We start from the raw sequence: 15,674 nt of genomic DNA on the forward strand, positions 1-15,674 counted from the left end.
CTGACTCTTGGCTGGTTCCTTGGAGATAAGAGTCTTAGGGATTTTCCTGCCTGTGTGGGCTTTGAACTGGGATCCTCAGATCTCAGCCTCTTGAGTAGCTAGGATTACAGGCGTGAGCCACCATACCCAGCATACCAAGCAGTTTCTAAGAGCTCATGTGAGAGGGAGTGGGGATCCCAGGCCTAAGACACATTGCCAGTGGGGGACATTGGCCTACCCCCTCCCCTCCCCCACCAAGCCACTGCTTACGTAAGGCACAGCCATCTGTTGGCACAATTTACTGGGGGCAGAAAAGCGCGAGCAAATACAGCTGTAGGTTGATTTGATTTAATATTCTCCAGAGAACGTTATTACTGTGTGTTTTGGAGGAGATAAAATGTGGAGTTTATAGGAAATATAGCTCAGCCCGGTAGACGCGGCTTGTTAATACAGTGTTTTGTGTATGGGAATCGGAGGAAGGAAAAGTTAAATGGGAAAAATAATCCAACCCAGCCTTCTTTAAGCAGGAAGGAAAAGAAGGTGCCGGAAAGCGAGGAGACTTTTAGGCTGGGAAGGGGTCCAGTTAACATTTCTGGGCGCTTTCCCCCTCATGTAGGCGGCCGGTGATTGTGAACGGCCCCAGGACCAGGGCCCTGGGGAAGCAGAGTGAGGTCCGGATGCCATGCGTGGGCCTTGTAACTGCAGGTGACACCTGCAGCCCAGGCCTGTGCGAGCCCCCGGGGGTGCTCCGCGCGGACCCGGGTATGCACAGGTCACAGAGGAAGACATCTCATTCCACCCCCACAAACTCCACAGTGGCTCCCCAGGAAAGGTGAGACCTCCTCTTGTGGGGCTACCTGGAGGGCTGGCCCCAGATGATCTTGGAACCTTCCTTCTAGGTCATCCAGGCTCACTGTGATTGGCCAACATCTGGCTCTGGAGGAAGAGGAGGAGAGAGGCAGGAAAAACACCAGAACCTTTCAGGTCCCCCCAATGAAGCAGCCAGAGGGTAGAGACCCTGGGGACAAGACCGGGCACCAGCCATGCCCAGGCACAGGTGGCCATTTGACCCTGAGTAGATCAGCCAGCTGAGTGACAGAGAAGGCACAGGCTTACTTTTTTATTTGTTATCTTGCTGGTCCTCGGGCTTGGCCTCAGGACCTGAGCACTGTCCCTGAGCCTCTTTGTGCTCAAGGCTAGCGCTCTACCCCTTGAGCCACAGCACCACTGTTTCTGGCTTTTTCTGAGTAGTTTATTGCGATCAGAGTCTCACGGACTTTCCTGCCCAGGCTGGCTTCAGATTGCACTCTCCAGATCTCAGCCTCCTGAGGAGCTAGGATGACAGGCCTGGCTCAGGTTTAATATTTACCTTGCAGGATTGTTTCAGGATGGCGTGGGGGTGACGCAGGCTTTTACTATTTGAACTTGTAATCCCCAGAGAAGTGCCAAACACATGTATTCCTTACCAGAAATCCCTCTCTGGGTGATCTTCAGGCCAAATCTCCCCATAGGCGGGGCATGCTAGAAATACCTCTGATCTCAGTGCTACCCAGCAGGGCAGAAATCTCCCCTTCCCCTGGCCCCCTGCATGGTCTTGGAGCCCCTTTCCCCCCTCCCCTGCCTCAACTCCCAACCCCAGATCCCTCCTAGCCAGACTTTCAGGGGAGCACTAGGCACCAGAGGACAGCTATAGAGGCCAGATGAGGGAGGCCAGCTGGTCATGGAAAGGAAGTAGACGTGTTTTGGAGGCCAGCTGTCTTATTGGGAAGCTAGACACCGCCCTCACACCTGGGTTGGATGGGCAGGCTATCCCCCCCACGCAGACACCTCTTCAAAGCTGCCTCACCAGATGTTTACCGGGCGGTGGTTTTGCAGAAGTAGTCACCGACAGCTGCCTGTGCTGGCCTTGAATAGTTATTTCCTGATGAATTCCCAGCACGTGCTTACCCTGTGCTCTGCTAAACTGAGTGCGCATGCGCGCGCGCGCGCGCGCACGCACGCACGCACACACACACACACACACACACACACACACACACACACACCCCAGTGCTTTGGGATCAGCATGCCTGGCCCCCAGCAAATAGTCGCCTGCCACACTGCAATTGGATGATGGAAGCCCAGCTCCCACCACGGTGGCAGGCTTGGCGGCTCTCATGCTAAGTTGTCCTGCACACCTTGTAACACAGTGATCTAGAGGTTTAGTTAGTGTGCACTCACCTTTGTGCAGGAGGGCTTGGGGGTGAGCACGAGGCTGTGGACATCTCTGGGGTCTCAGATCCCCAGGCCAAGAGCAGATCCAAAGCCACAGCAAGAAAGGAGTGACTTGGGGTGAAGGGATGGGCCACTCACTGTCTTTCTGATCACTCTGGGAGAGAGCGGAGAGGCCCTGAGAGGAAATGTGGCACTTTTTTTTTTTTTTCCTATTCCTGTACTAGGGCTTGAACTCAGGGCCTAGTGCTGTTTGGTTAAGTTTGGCACTCTACCACTTGAGCTATAGCTCTACACTCTGGCTTTCTGGTAGTTCATTGGGGATACATCTCAGGAACTTTCCTGCCTTTGAACTGCGATCCCCAGATCTCGGCCTCCAGAGTAGCTAGGTTAGCAAGGTTGTTTTTAAAAAGACTTTGGCTGCTGTGTAGAAAATAAGAGGCGGGGGGGGGCAGGGGGTATCAAGGGTGTGTGTGTGGACAATGTAGCCTGGGAACAGAGAGACGGGTTGCGGGGGGAGCATTCTGGGGAGGCCAGAGGGGCCAAGCAGTGCTGCCTTTGGAGTGAACGCAAGGACTTGGTGGCTGAGTGGCTTGAGAGAGGGTTCAGGGGTGGGGGGTGCAGGACTGGGCATCTGGAGCAGACCAGGCCTGGGGAAGGCAGTGAACAACTGGGCCAGGTGCTGGTGGCTCACGCCTGTCATCCTTACTACTCAGGAGACTGAGGTCTGAGGATTGAGGTTCAAAGCCAAGCTTAGCAGGAAAGTCCCTGTGAGACTCTTATCTCCAATTAACCACTAGAAAACCAGAAGTGGTACTATGGCTCAAAGTGGTAGAGCTCTAGCCTTGAGCAAAAGACGCTCAGACAGTGTCCAGGCCCTAAATTCAAGTGCCATGACTGACAAAAAAAAAACCAATTTCTTCTACTGAGGCTGTGTGAAGTGTGAGGTATCAGGAGGAGAAGTCAGGCTGTGTCTGTGGCTGGTGGAGGGGTCAGGGCTGGACATTTAGATAACCAGGAATCCTGTGAGTATGCATCATAGGAGACAGGCTGGGACCAGCCAGCAAGCCCAGGCCCGTGGCAGCGAGCAAGCAGACACAGAGAGCAGGAGAGTGGAGAAGGAGGAGGAGCGGTCGACGGCTCAGATCCTGCCTGACCGCTGCCCAGCCTGACAGGCGAGCGAGCGTTCCCCACGGGCTGTGGCTCTCTGACAGACTCTATCATTTATTGTCCCCGTCAGGAAACGCATGCAGGCGAGAAGAGGGCTCTGTTAGTGATTCAGCCAGACAGCAGTATAAATCAGCCTCAGCCCCGACAAACAGGGCCCTCCATCACCTTGGCTCCTCGTCCCCTGGTCAGGTGGCTTCTGGTCCCAATAGGACAGCTACTCCCTGAGTTTTATTGTAGGGGTGACGGGCAACTCATGGGACACCTCTGTAAAATCAAATGCTCCCAAACAATAAAAGGGAAGACAACTTGACGCATAGGATTTGGGTGAAGCCCGCACACACTCCAGGATCCCTTTCTATGTAAAACTTCTAGGAAATGCACCCGGTCTGTAATATTGACCATCAGGGTTGACCTGGTCCGTAAGGATGGCCAGTGGAGTGGGGACTGAGCCAGGCGAGAGGGAGAGGAGGGCTGGTGAGGGCGGGAGAAAGCTCTGGGTGGGCTGGGCTGGAGTTTGGAGCTGGTTCCCTGGGCGTGGCCCGGGTGCAAATGTTCATCTCTGTACACTAGCTTATTATACTGTTTATTATGTCTGGCATTCTGAGACTCCTTGATATAAAGCTGGAGAATAAAACTCTTCCCTAGACAGGAAGAGACAGAAGAGGCTCGATCTGGCTTTCATGTGAGCCGTGACAGTAGAGAATATGAAGAGTAGCATGACCCGGGCCTGTGGGGGGAGGGGAGGGGGGATGGGGGAGCTGCCCAGGGTGGGCGGGGCTTTGGTGGAGGTCACTGTAGGTCACACGATGGGTCTGTGTTCTCCATCTCCCCATGTTGATGGAATCTTCTGGAAAACCTAGAAGCCACCGGGGCAATCCCCTCTACCTCCCTCGGGCTCCTCCCCTATCTCGGTGACAGAGGTTGGACAGTCTCTTGTCTGCTGCAGCTTGTGTGGCCGGGATGGGGGGGGCGGTCAGTGCCCCAGGGACAGCCTTCAACTACCCCCAGCCTTTAAAGGGTTGTGGGGAGGTGCAGGAAGGGCCCCGGGGACCCGCAGCAGTGTCCAGCACATGAGGACGTGGCTCTTCCAGCTGTGTCCTTTCTCTCCCTTGGCCCGTACCACATCCTGGTCTCAGGCTCCACTTTCTTTTTCTTTTTCTTTTTTTTTTTGTCAGTTGTGGGGCTTGAACTCAGGGCCTGGGCGCAGACCCTGAACTACTGTGCTCTACCACTTTGAGCCACAGTCCCACTTTCAGTTTTCTGGTAGTTATGGGAGACAGAAGCCTCATGGACTTTCCTGCCTGGGGTAGCTTCAAACCGTGATCCTCAGATCTAAAGCCTCCTGAGGAGCTGGGACTCTAGGCATGAGCCCCCAGTGCCTGGTTTGGAACCTCACCCTTCTAGTACTTCACCTTCGCTTCGGGGATCTTCTCTTCCCCAAACTCAGCCTGTGAGGCTGCTGCCCTGGAGGGTATCCTCATTCCGTTCCGTTTTTTGTGATTTCAGGACCTTAACATCGGGGCCAAGCACGTGAGGGTGTACGTCAACCACAGGTGCATCTTCGATGGTGAGCTAGACAAAGGCAGGGGAGAGGTCCCCTCCAGCCTCACCATTGCTGCTCACCTGCACAGCGAGGAGATTACCCACAAGGCCCTGGGTGCTGGCGGGGAAGGAAGCACGGCTTTCCCCAGCCTGGCAGTGGCTCCAGCCACGGGGGACGAGGACCCGGGTCTCAGTAGCTCACAGCCCGCCGAAGCTCTGGCTGTTGAGAAGATCTCTTCCCAAGCCAGTTTCCTTGATGACACGGAGAATTCCACTAACTGCACGAAAGACAGTTCCTCCAAGTTAGAGGAAGGTGGAACACCTCAAGGACCCCCTCTTGCAGTGGACAGTGAGCCCCGCATCCCTCCCTCCTCCCCACCTGGGAGCGGGCCCCCCCCGGAAGAAGAGCCTTCTCTGGCCCAACAGCTGGAAACCCTCACGGGCAGGAAGATCTCTGAGCCTCCTGGGAACCCCCCACGCTGGTTACAGACTTCTCCAGACAAGGGCAGGCAACCGGGGAGTAAGAAATCCAAGCCCCAACCCTCCTGGCTGAGCTTTGAGAAGCCGCCGGATGGGAAGGGCGGGCTCCCATCAGCCGAGGTCATGGACCAGGGTCCTGGAGAGACGGGCGAGGGCAAAGGTCCCCGGAGGACAAGCAGCTGGAATGCCATTGCTGGGGAGCGTCCCCACAGAGCAGCCCCCAAAGTCTGCAGCGATGACTTAGACATTTTTAACCAACCTCCCAACAGGGAGCGCCCTGCCAGTGGGAGGAGGGGCCCGAAGAAGGATGCTCTCCTCTGTCGTCATGGTGACAGCCAGGCAGCCAGCAGAGGTAAGCAGTCTGACCCACTGCCACTGCCCAGATGCTCCCAATTGGTGTGAAAATATTCAGTAACCTGGGCTATTCTAGAACTCTGTGTGTGTGTGTGCGTGCACGCGTGCGTGTGCGCAGCATGCACACATGCAAGTGCCAGTCCTAGGGCTTGAACTCAGGGCCTGGGCAACTGTCCCTGACCATTTGTGCTTAGGGTTAGTGCTCTGCCACTTGAGCCACAGCTCCACTTCTGGCTTTTCGGTGGTTTATGGGAGATAAGAGTCTCACGAACTTTCCTGCCCAGATTGACTTCGAACTATGATCTTAGCCTCCTGAGTAGCTAGGATTACAGGTGTGTGCCAGGCTGGCTTTTTTCTTCTCTTCTTTTTCTCTGTCCCCAGCCTTCTTCTACCTCTCCTTCCTTCTCTTCATCCTCCTCCTCCTCCTTCACTTCCTTTTCCTCTTTCTCCTCCTCCTTCTTTTATTCCCATCTCCTCTCTGTCCCTCCCCTCTCCTCCTCCTCCTCCTCCTCAAAAAGCTAGTCCCTGTGGCTCTGAGCACCTTCTGCCCACCTCCTTCAGAGACTCAGCATGGAGGGTGGAGCACAGGGAGGGGACTCTGTGCTGGGGTGGGGGAGGACAATGGGCACAGCAGCCATGTTGGCTAGGTTCGTGGCCTGCAGGCTGTTAATCAAGCTCTGTGCCAAGAAGAGGCCGGTGGCGCTTTTCCTGGGTGACATCAGAGCTGGTGGCACCCCCCTCCTTTTACAGAGACAGAAGCTGAGGTTGAGGTGACCGACCTGGTGCCACACCACCACACACAGGACTCCCCGGGGCCTGTCACCTCTCACCTGCCTGCTGCCAGCCAGGTGACCCCAAGCCTCCCCGTGAACGGATTACGGTGTCTTCCCTGCCCGCCCAAGTTCAAAGACGTCGTCTCGCTTTAATTTCTTTCCAGACATTTTGCTGCCTGGCTCGATGACACATTAAGAGCGGAGCCCTTGAGATTTAATGCTTGTTAAGCTAGTCATGCTAAAAAGGAAAGTTGCTTAGAAAATTCAAATTACTCACTCTCGGAAGGCAAATCCCAGTCTCAGCCCTTAAGAAACATGTAGCGTGATTCCTCTTCCCCCCCTCCCCTCGCCTCCTATGGGTGCATGAACTACGAACTGGGGGACACTGCCTGAGTTCTGTTCTGAGGTCTCACTGTGCTGTGACCTTAAGAGAACCCGAGGACCAGTGTCCATGCAGAACATTCCAGAAAGTGCCCGCATGTGGCCAAACTATCGGTCCAGCGGGAGGACTAGTGGAGTGATCGGTGGAGACCACCCAGGGCTGTATAGTAAAATAAAGCGAAAATAAAACGGAGGGAATAATGCCAGATCTCCACCTCTTGTTCATGTTCCCCTGCTGGCTCCATTTTCCAGAAGGATCTCGCTGGAGCTTAGCAAAGTGGCCCCATCTTTGGTCTTAGTACTGGGGCTTGCACCTGGGGCCTAGGCACTGTCCCTGAGATTTTCCACTGACATTCTACCACTTGAGCCACAGCTCTCCTTCCAGCTTTTGTTTTGTTTTGTTTTGTTTTTGGTGATTAATTGGAGATAACAGTCTCATGGCTTTTTTTTTCTTTGGGCTGGTTTTGAACCGCCATCCTTAGGTCTCAGCCTCCTGAGTAGCTAGGATTATAGTCGGGCGCCACTGCTGCCTGCATAGCTGGGCAGTTTAAAGAGGGCTGCACGCTAAGCTCCTCTGGGAAGGCTGTGTCCCCCCCCCCCCCCCGGTCGCCCTCCCTGGCCGGCCTGAGAGGAGGGATGCCCACAGGACATCAAGAAGGGGGAGCCGACTGGGGGGGGGGTTAGACAAAAGAATGGCTTTTCCTGGGAGGGCCTGGGGCAGGGATAAGGGCGGTTGGGGAGCAATCCCCTTGGAAGGAGTCCTGGGACCACATCAGCTTCCCTTCCCCTCTGCCTCCGCTTCTGGGCAGGAGAGATTTATGCCCGTCTGCAGGCAGAGCGAGAGGCGGCGTGGGGGGAGGCGAGCGAGGAGATGATGGATGGAGCCCGGCCCCGAGGAGACAGGCAGGAAACGGAGTGCAGGGCACCGGTGTGTGATGACAGAGCTGAGCGTCGGGGGCACCGGCTGTTGTTTTTCCAGAGTGACATTCTGAGATGGTGGTTGGCCGTCACTCAGCCGCCATGTCCCGCCACTGCCTTTGCTCACACCTCCACTTTTAGAGTCTTTGTGAGCACAGGGCCTGGGGGGGGGGCTTGCCTGTACCCTGTACCTCGGGACACAAGCAGGGAGAGCCCTCAGCCTGTACTGTACACGCTGGCTTGCTTTGTTTTTTTTTTACCTCTCTCTCCCCCTCCCCCCTCCCCCCTCTCTCTGTCTCTCTCCCTCCTCCTACCCTCCTCTTCCCTCCCTCCTCCCTGCCTCCCTCCCTCCTCCCTGCCTCCCTCCCTCTTCCCTCTCTCCCTTCCTTCCTTCCTTCCTTCCTTCCTTCCAAGATCTATCTATGTAGTCCAGGCTAGCCGCCTTGAACTCATGATATTCATGCCTTGTTCACTCTTTTACTAACATTTCTCCTTCCCCCCCCCCGCACCCCAGATTATAAAAGTAATAAATAATCTGGGAGCCTATAGTGTTCTAGCTACCCCAGGCTGAGATGTCACTTCAGAACCAGCCTAGGCAGGAAAGTCTGTGAGATTCTTTTTTTTTTTTTTTTGGGTCCAGTCGTGGGGCCTGAACTCTGGGCCTGGGCGCTGTCCCTCAGTTCTTCAGCTCAAGGCTAGCGCTCTACCACTTGAGCCACAGTGCCACTTCTGGCTTTTTTTTTCTGCTTATGTGGTGCTGAGGAATTGAACCCAGGGCCTCAGGCATGCAAGGCAAGCGCTCTACCACTGAGCCACCTTATCTGTGAAATTCTTATCTCCAATGAACTGTCAAAACTGGATTTGGAGAGATGGCTGAAGCGGTAGAGTACCAGGCAAGCAAGCTAGCCAGAGCCAAGCGAGCATGAGGCCCTGAGTTCAAGGAACATAGGAGATAGAATTATAAAGAAGGAAATACAAGTCCTTCCATCCGTGTGTGTGTGTGTGTGTGTGTGTGTGTGTGTGTGTGTGTGTGTGTGTGTGTGTGTGTGTGTGTGTCTGGTGGTGGAACCCAGAGCTTTACACATGCTAGACTGAAATACATCTCAGCCCTTAGTCTTTTGGAGAAGTTCTTGCTATGTAACCCAGGCTAGCCTCAAACTCTCAATCCTCCTGCTCAGCCTCCAGAGTGTTGGGGTTACACTAGCAGCAGCCAGTCCCTACTGTGCTTTTGTGAGCCTTCTTCTACCATGAGGCCCTTGGGATACCATCCGAGCCCGGGGCTGGGCAGCCTGAGCATAGCCGCTCATGTGGCTGACTTGTTACTTGCCTGGCCATGGGAATTTCTAAACAGAACGACCATTAGCCAGATCCCTAACCCGACCAAGTAGTCTTCCCATGCCAGCTTTCCATCATTGTGACAAAAGACCCGAGGTAAACGACTTCAAAGGAAGAAAGATTTATCACGGAGAAAGGAAGGAAGGTGTGTCGTTGGCCCCCATTGGTCTGGGCCTGTGGCGAGTCAGAAGGGCATGATGGGATTGTGGGGGTGGAGGAAGCTGCTGGTGGCCGAGGTATGGAGAGAGGAAGCGCATGGGCCTGATTCAGGGTCCCTGTCCAAGGCCCCCACAATCCCCTCCCCATGGTGTCCTGGGCAGGAGACCCAGCCTTTAGCATACGGGTCTTTGGGGAACATTCCAGATTCACACCTTGCCATTTCTCAAGATTTGCAAGGTGGTTGTCTTCTTATAAAGTTCAAAGTCTAGAGCTGGGAGCCGGTGGCTCCCATCTATAATCCTAGCTACTCAGGAGGCTGAGATCTGAGGATTGCAGTTTGAAGCCGGCTGGGACAAGAAAGTCCAAGAGACTCTTATCGCCAATTAGCCACTCAGAAAACCGGAAGTGGGAGCTGTGGCTCAAAAAGGTAGAGCACTATCCTTGAGCAAAAGAGCTCAGGGACAGCGCCCAGGCTCCGAGTTCAAGCCTTACAACCAAATAAATAAATAAGTCCACAGCTCAGCCTGTGCCTGTGGCTCACGCCTGTAATCCTAGCTACGCAGGACACTGAGCTCTGATGATCATGGTTCAAAGCCAGGCCTGGCAAGAAAGCCCGTCATGGCGACTCACGTGTCCAGTAGCATAGTCGTAGGCTATGGGCACCAGGTCGCTGCTGTGTGCAGAGACTGTCCCAGGCAAAGCCATCTCTGGCCCTCACATGCCAGGAGGGGGCCTCTTGGGCAGAGAACTGGCCATGGTAGCCTCAGCTTTTAAGACCCCAGTTAAGGGGTGTGTGTATGTGTGTGTGTGTGTGTGCGCGCGCGCATGTGCACGCGCCATTAACAGACTGCCACCCCATCTCCTCCCTTCAGAAGATCCCGGGGCAGCCCGGACGCCACCCCGCCTGCGGTGGCGTGGGGAGCAGGAGCACTGGCTGCGTGAGTCCTGGGACTCCCTCAACGCCTTCGACCGCTTCCACCTGGGCCGCATCCCCCAGCCGGAGCAGCAGAGCGACATCCTGGACGAGTTCCTCCAGCTGCAGAGGGCGGGCGGACGGCAGGGCCAGCCGCCCCCGCGGAGGGACGGGGAGCCAGGGCCAGGCAGGGGCCAGGGCGACTGCTCCCCCGAGACCAAAGGCGGCAGCGGCGACGGCGACTTCAAAATCCCCGTCCTGCCCTACGGCCAGCACTTGGTCATCCACATCGCCTCCACGTGGGGCGACAGACACTACGTGGGCCTGAACGGGGTAGAGATCTTCAGCTCCCAGGGGGAGCCGGTGCAGGTTGCCGACATCCGCGCCCAGCCCCCTGACATCAACGTCTTGCCGGCCTACGGGAAGGACCCCCGCGTGGTCACCAACCTGGTGGACGGGGTGAACAGGACCCAGGACGACATGCACGTGTGGCTGGCGCCCTTCACGCCAGGCCGGCCCCACTCCATCTCCATCGACTTTGCCCACCCTTGCCAAGTAGCCATGATCAGGATTTGGAACTACAACAAGTCCCGGATCCACTCGTTCCGAGGCGTGAAAGACATCACCATGCTGCTAGACGGGCAGAGCATCTTCGAAGGGGAGATTGCCAAGGCTTCAGGGACCCTGACTGGAGGTACCATGTGGGGGGGGGGGTGCAGCGGGAGGGGGGAGGAGAATGTTCTGTCTGAAGTTCATGAGAGGAAAAAAAATGAACCCCCAGGCTGGCCCACGACAGGGTCACTTCACTTTACCCGGTCCCCCCAACCCCCACCCCCCATGACCTGCAGGAGACTGCTCAGAGCTCACCTCATGCTTTTCCCTTTGCTGCTTGCCTGTCTTCGTGGGGTGGGCTAGAGTCTAAGAGAGTTGTTTTGCTCCTAAGAGTCCCCCCGTGTGGGTCACCAACCCAATGGATGGGGTGGACAGGAGCCAGGACGACACGCACTTGCGGCCTGTCCCCTCACCCTGGGCCGGCCCCACTCCACCTCCATCGACTTTGCCCACCTTTGCCAAGGGGCAAAGCCTGGGCCTGGTTAGGCAGGTGCAATCTCAGCCTCATTCTGGGATGCTCTGGACCCCGAATTGCAGGCTCTTTTCCTGCTTAAGGCAAAAAGAGTAGGGCTATGCGCCCCCATAAGCCAGCCACTAGAGCCTGCTCCTGGGGAAAGGGCAGGCATCATGCCCTCACAGCCAGGCACCAGGGGAAAAGCACCCACAGAGATCAGATGTGTATCTGCAGCAACAGTTGTCACTTGTTTGGTGACAGATGGCAGGGATTTGCCCACATGAGAACAAAGCAGATTCACACCCAGAGCACGGGCTGTTTGGTGACTGGGCTGGCCTAGATGATGGGCGTGGCCGTGGACGCTCAGATCCGGGGACCCGGGGCCAGACTTGACCCTCCTATCTTTCCGGTGATGCCCAGCCCCAGAGCACTTTGGAGACACCATCTTATTCACCACCGACGAGGACATCCTGGAGGCCATCTTCTGTTCCGATGACACGTTTGACGTGGATGTGGACGCAGACGGGCTGTGCAGCCTGCAGCTCGGTCAGGCCCCAAGGAGGCCTAGCACGGCTGACAGCGAGGGCCAGGAGCGGCCTTTCACCCAGGCTGGCTCCAGCGCCGATGACCGGGTAGGACAGGAGCCGGGGGGGGGGGAAGGGGGGAGAAGCAGAGCGGGGACAGAGAGGATGCCCCGGGGGCTGCCAGCTTCACATTTCCCACTTCTCTACTTCATTGTTGGTCCCGTATGTCATACTTCATTCTCTAATTATTTCTCTTAAAATCCAAGTGAACAAAGTATTCCAATTTTTATCAAAGCCAAGAGAAATGAACTTTTTCCAACATCTGTATGATTTAAAGGTTGAATTTGTGGGGGGAGGCATGAGGGGGTTAGATCCCTCACTGTCAGTTGATGTAAAAACTAGAAATACCTTGAATGCTCAAGGCCTATTGCTATGGCTCACACCTGTAACCCCAGCAACTTGAGAGGCAGAAATCAGGAGGTTTACAGTCCAGGCTGTCTGGGCAAAAAGCAGGAGACCCTGCCTGAAAAATTACACCAAAAAAGGACTGCGGGAGGGGGGGTTGGGGCGGGGAGGGATGTGGCTCAGTACTGAGTTTGAACACCAGCACTGCCAAGAAGGAAGGCAGGGAGGGAAGGAGGATAAACCAAAGCAAAGATCAGCAAGGCCACCGGTTCTGAATACTGGTGACCCAAGAGAGGTGTCACTGCTGGTTTCCAGAGAAGGAAGGGAATGTAAAAGGGGAGGTGAGGGTAGGAGGGAAGGCAGGCTACGGGAAGGACGTGACCACAGAGGCCCACAGCATGGGAATGAAGCCAGTGGACCCCACAGAGCTCATCCCCCCGGGGCAGCAGAGCCCAGGGAAGCAGGCCAGGATGGGGAGGAGGCATGTTGGCAGGCCTGCCTTCCGGTGTTCAGGCTCTGGTGGCTCACACCTGTAACCCTAGCCTCTCAGGACACTGAGATCCCAGATCATGGTTTGAAGCCAGCCTGGACGGAAAAGTCTGTGAGATTCTTATCTCCAATTAACCACCAAAAAGCCAGAAGTGGAGCTGTGACTCAAGCTGTAGGAGTACCAGCCTTGAGTAAAAAAAAAAAGAAACCCTCAGGGACAGTTCCTAGGTCCTGTTCAAGCCCTAGTACACACATACACACACACACACACACACACACACACACACACACACATAAACCTCTCCCCTTTCCTTTGTTTCTCCCCCCACCCCCTATACAGATCCTGGGGCTGGAGCTGCCCCCCAGCTCCCCCAGCCCCGAAGTCACCACGCCGGAGCCTGGCATCTACCATGGCATCTGTGAGTGCACTCTGGGGCTTGGGGGTGGCCAGTGGGAAGACACTGACTTTGGGTTGAGGGGTGTGTGGCTGTGTGGGTTGGGTCCTGCACAGAGACACCAGGCCAGCCAGGGGCGTGCTGGGGGGCCGACCCAGAGCCAGAGTGTTCCCTGGGAGAGGTCAGATGGTACAGTCTGCCCAGGAGCGCCAGCCAGGCAGAATGGCCACCGCCCCCTCCATGTGCTGATTGTGCTCTGGATGTCTCCCACCAAAATGGCCCCTCCCCTTTCTCAAAGCAGGTTCTGAGAGAGCTCAGGGCCCTCTACCCTGCAAGACAAGCCATTTCCAAGCCTCTCATCAGTCAGCAGGCATCTCCACCCAGCTCTCTTGTCATACATGTGTCTGTGCGTATATGTGTCTGTGCATCTGTGTGGCCAGTACTAGGCTTGAGCTCAGGGCCTGCGTGCTTTCTTTTGGCTTTTGTTTTTTCTTCTCAAGGCTAGTGTTCTACCATGTAAGCCAACCTTCACTTCCATAATTTTGATGGTTAATTGGAGAGAAGAGTCTCTCAGACTTTTCCTGCCTGGGCTGGCTTTGAACCTCGATCCTCAGATCTCAGCCTCCTGAGTAGTTAGGAATACAGGCATGAGCCACCGGCACCCAGCTTCTCTGTACGTTTTGAGGCCTGAGATTTTGCATCCTTCCTCTCTGAACTTTTGCCTCCCTCCCTCTGTACCCCAAATTCTCCACCTCCTTCTCCAGCCTATGCAAGCAGATAGGGTTTGATGTGGGGCGCACCGGGTAGGAGAGATGGCCAAGCCTATTTGTGCTTTGAAAGGAATCTCTGACTTGCTAATTTGCAGATGACTCTAATTTTGGAAGTTTGCAAATATCAGCTGTGATGAATAGGAAAAGAGCTGAGGGGGTTGAAACATAGGAGAGAAATAACAAAATTAATTTCCATTTGTATAAATACTAATTGATACCCAAGGAAAATGAATATGGAATGAGGAATCAGCTCCAAAAGGAAAAGAATCGCCTTCCAACACAGAAGCAGATTAGATGGAACCGTACGTTATGCCAGGCAGGAGAGGCTGGGCTGCTGAGCCCACTGCTTAGTCATCTCCTGCTTAAACTCATTCTTTTTTTTTTTTTTTTTTTTTTTCGGTCGTGGGACTTGAACTCTGGGTCTGGGCGCTGTCCCTCAGCTCTTCAGCTCAAGGGGAGCGCTCTACCACTTGAGCTACAGTGCCACTTCCGGTTTTCTGGTGGTTTATTGGAGATAGGAGTCTCACGGTCTCTCCTGCCCGGGCTGGCTTTGAACCGTGATCCTCAGATCTCAACCTCCTGAGTAGCTAGGATGACAGGCGTGAGCCACCAGCGCCCGGCCATTAAACGCATTCTTTACCTGGGCAGGACATGGTGATGCAGCCTATAGTCCCCAGCTACGCAGGAAGCAAGATAGGAAGCTCATGGCTCAAGGCCAGGCCAGGCAAAAGTTCAAGACCCTATCTGAAAAATAACTAAAGCAAAAAGAAGCGGGGGAGGAGGGGGACATGGTTCACTTGTCTAACAAGCTGGAGTTCCAGCTCCAGTACCACCAGAAAAGAAAAGAAAGAAGAAAGAAAAGACAGGCACCAGTGGGTCATGCCTGTAATCCTAGCTACTCAGAGACTGAGATCGATCTGAGGATCACAGTTCGAAGCCAGCCAGGGCAGGAAAGCCCACGAGACTCTTAGTCTCCAATATTATGAAATTTAAAGCCAGAAATGGAGCGATGGCTCAAGTGGTAGAGCCCTAGCCCTGAGCCAGAGAAGCTCAGAGACAGTGCCCAGACCCAACGTTCAAGCCCCAGGTTGGACAAAAAGAAGAGAAAAGGAAGGTAGGACAGTCTAAAGTGTAGCCTCCTGCTGGCCTGAGGTTTGCTCCTAGCCTGTGGACTAAGGCTGGCTCTGTGGCCCAGACGGGCCTCTGTGTGCAGCAGCAGCGATGTCACGGGGTGAGAGGTGTTATTCCCCCCCCCACTGGTGCCTGGGGATGCGTGTGCCACCCCGAGATGCTCAGGATGACTTTGGCAGCACGGCCGAGGGCTGAGCCGCGAAATGGATGCTGGGAAAGGCCGGGGGTGCCCGTGAGCCACTGGGCTCCGTGTGGCTGGGCCTGGCCAAGACATTCAACCCAGTCTGAGCTTTCCGGGCAGCCCGGTGAGTCATCTGGCCTGTTGGCCTCAGGGCCAAGAAGGTCACCTCTGAGTGGGCTCTGATGGAGTCCGGGCGAGGTCAGGGGGCAGAGTGGAGTGCTCTGAGTGCAGGGGAACGAAGCCTCACGTCCCCATACTGAGGGCTGGCTGGTGGAACCGCCTCCCTTCCTTCCTTGTCCAGTGTTTCGGAGGCTCTGAGCCCCGATTGTGTGCCGGGTACTGTGGATGGGAGGAATGGAATTAGAGCAGAAAGATCTGGGTGGATAGCCAGCCAGGTGCTGGTGGCAGGGAGCTGAGATCTGAGGATCAGGGTTCAAAGTCAGCCCAGGCAGGAGAGTACCCATATCAATCTCCAGTTACCCACCAAAGATTCTGACG

At 55.4% G+C, this 15,674-nt stretch overlaps 1 protein-coding gene across 1 annotated transcript in view; it reads left to right on the forward strand.

Moving 5' to 3' along the window:
- Window positions 1-15,674, forward strand: part of Kiaa0556 (KIAA0556 ortholog) — a 116,467-nt gene that overhangs the window by 88,505 nt on the left and 12,288 nt on the right. The window contains exons 14-17 of the mRNA XM_013011138.1: window positions 4,867-5,734; window positions 10,175-10,909; window positions 11,702-11,913; window positions 13,040-13,118. Of these exons, the coding sequence (XP_012866592.1) occupies window positions 4,867-5,734; window positions 10,175-10,909; window positions 11,702-11,913; window positions 13,040-13,118 (1,894 nt within the window). The remainder of the gene's footprint in view (window positions 1-4,866; window positions 5,735-10,174; window positions 10,910-11,701; window positions 11,914-13,039; window positions 13,119-15,674) is intronic.

The sequence above is a fragment of the Dipodomys ordii genome, unplaced genomic scaffold, assembly GCF_000151885.1.
Source record: "Dipodomys ordii isolate 6190 unplaced genomic scaffold, Dord_2.0 Scaffold14, whole genome shotgun sequence".
NCBI lineage: Eukaryota > Metazoa > Chordata > Mammalia > Rodentia > Heteromyidae > Dipodomys > Dipodomys ordii.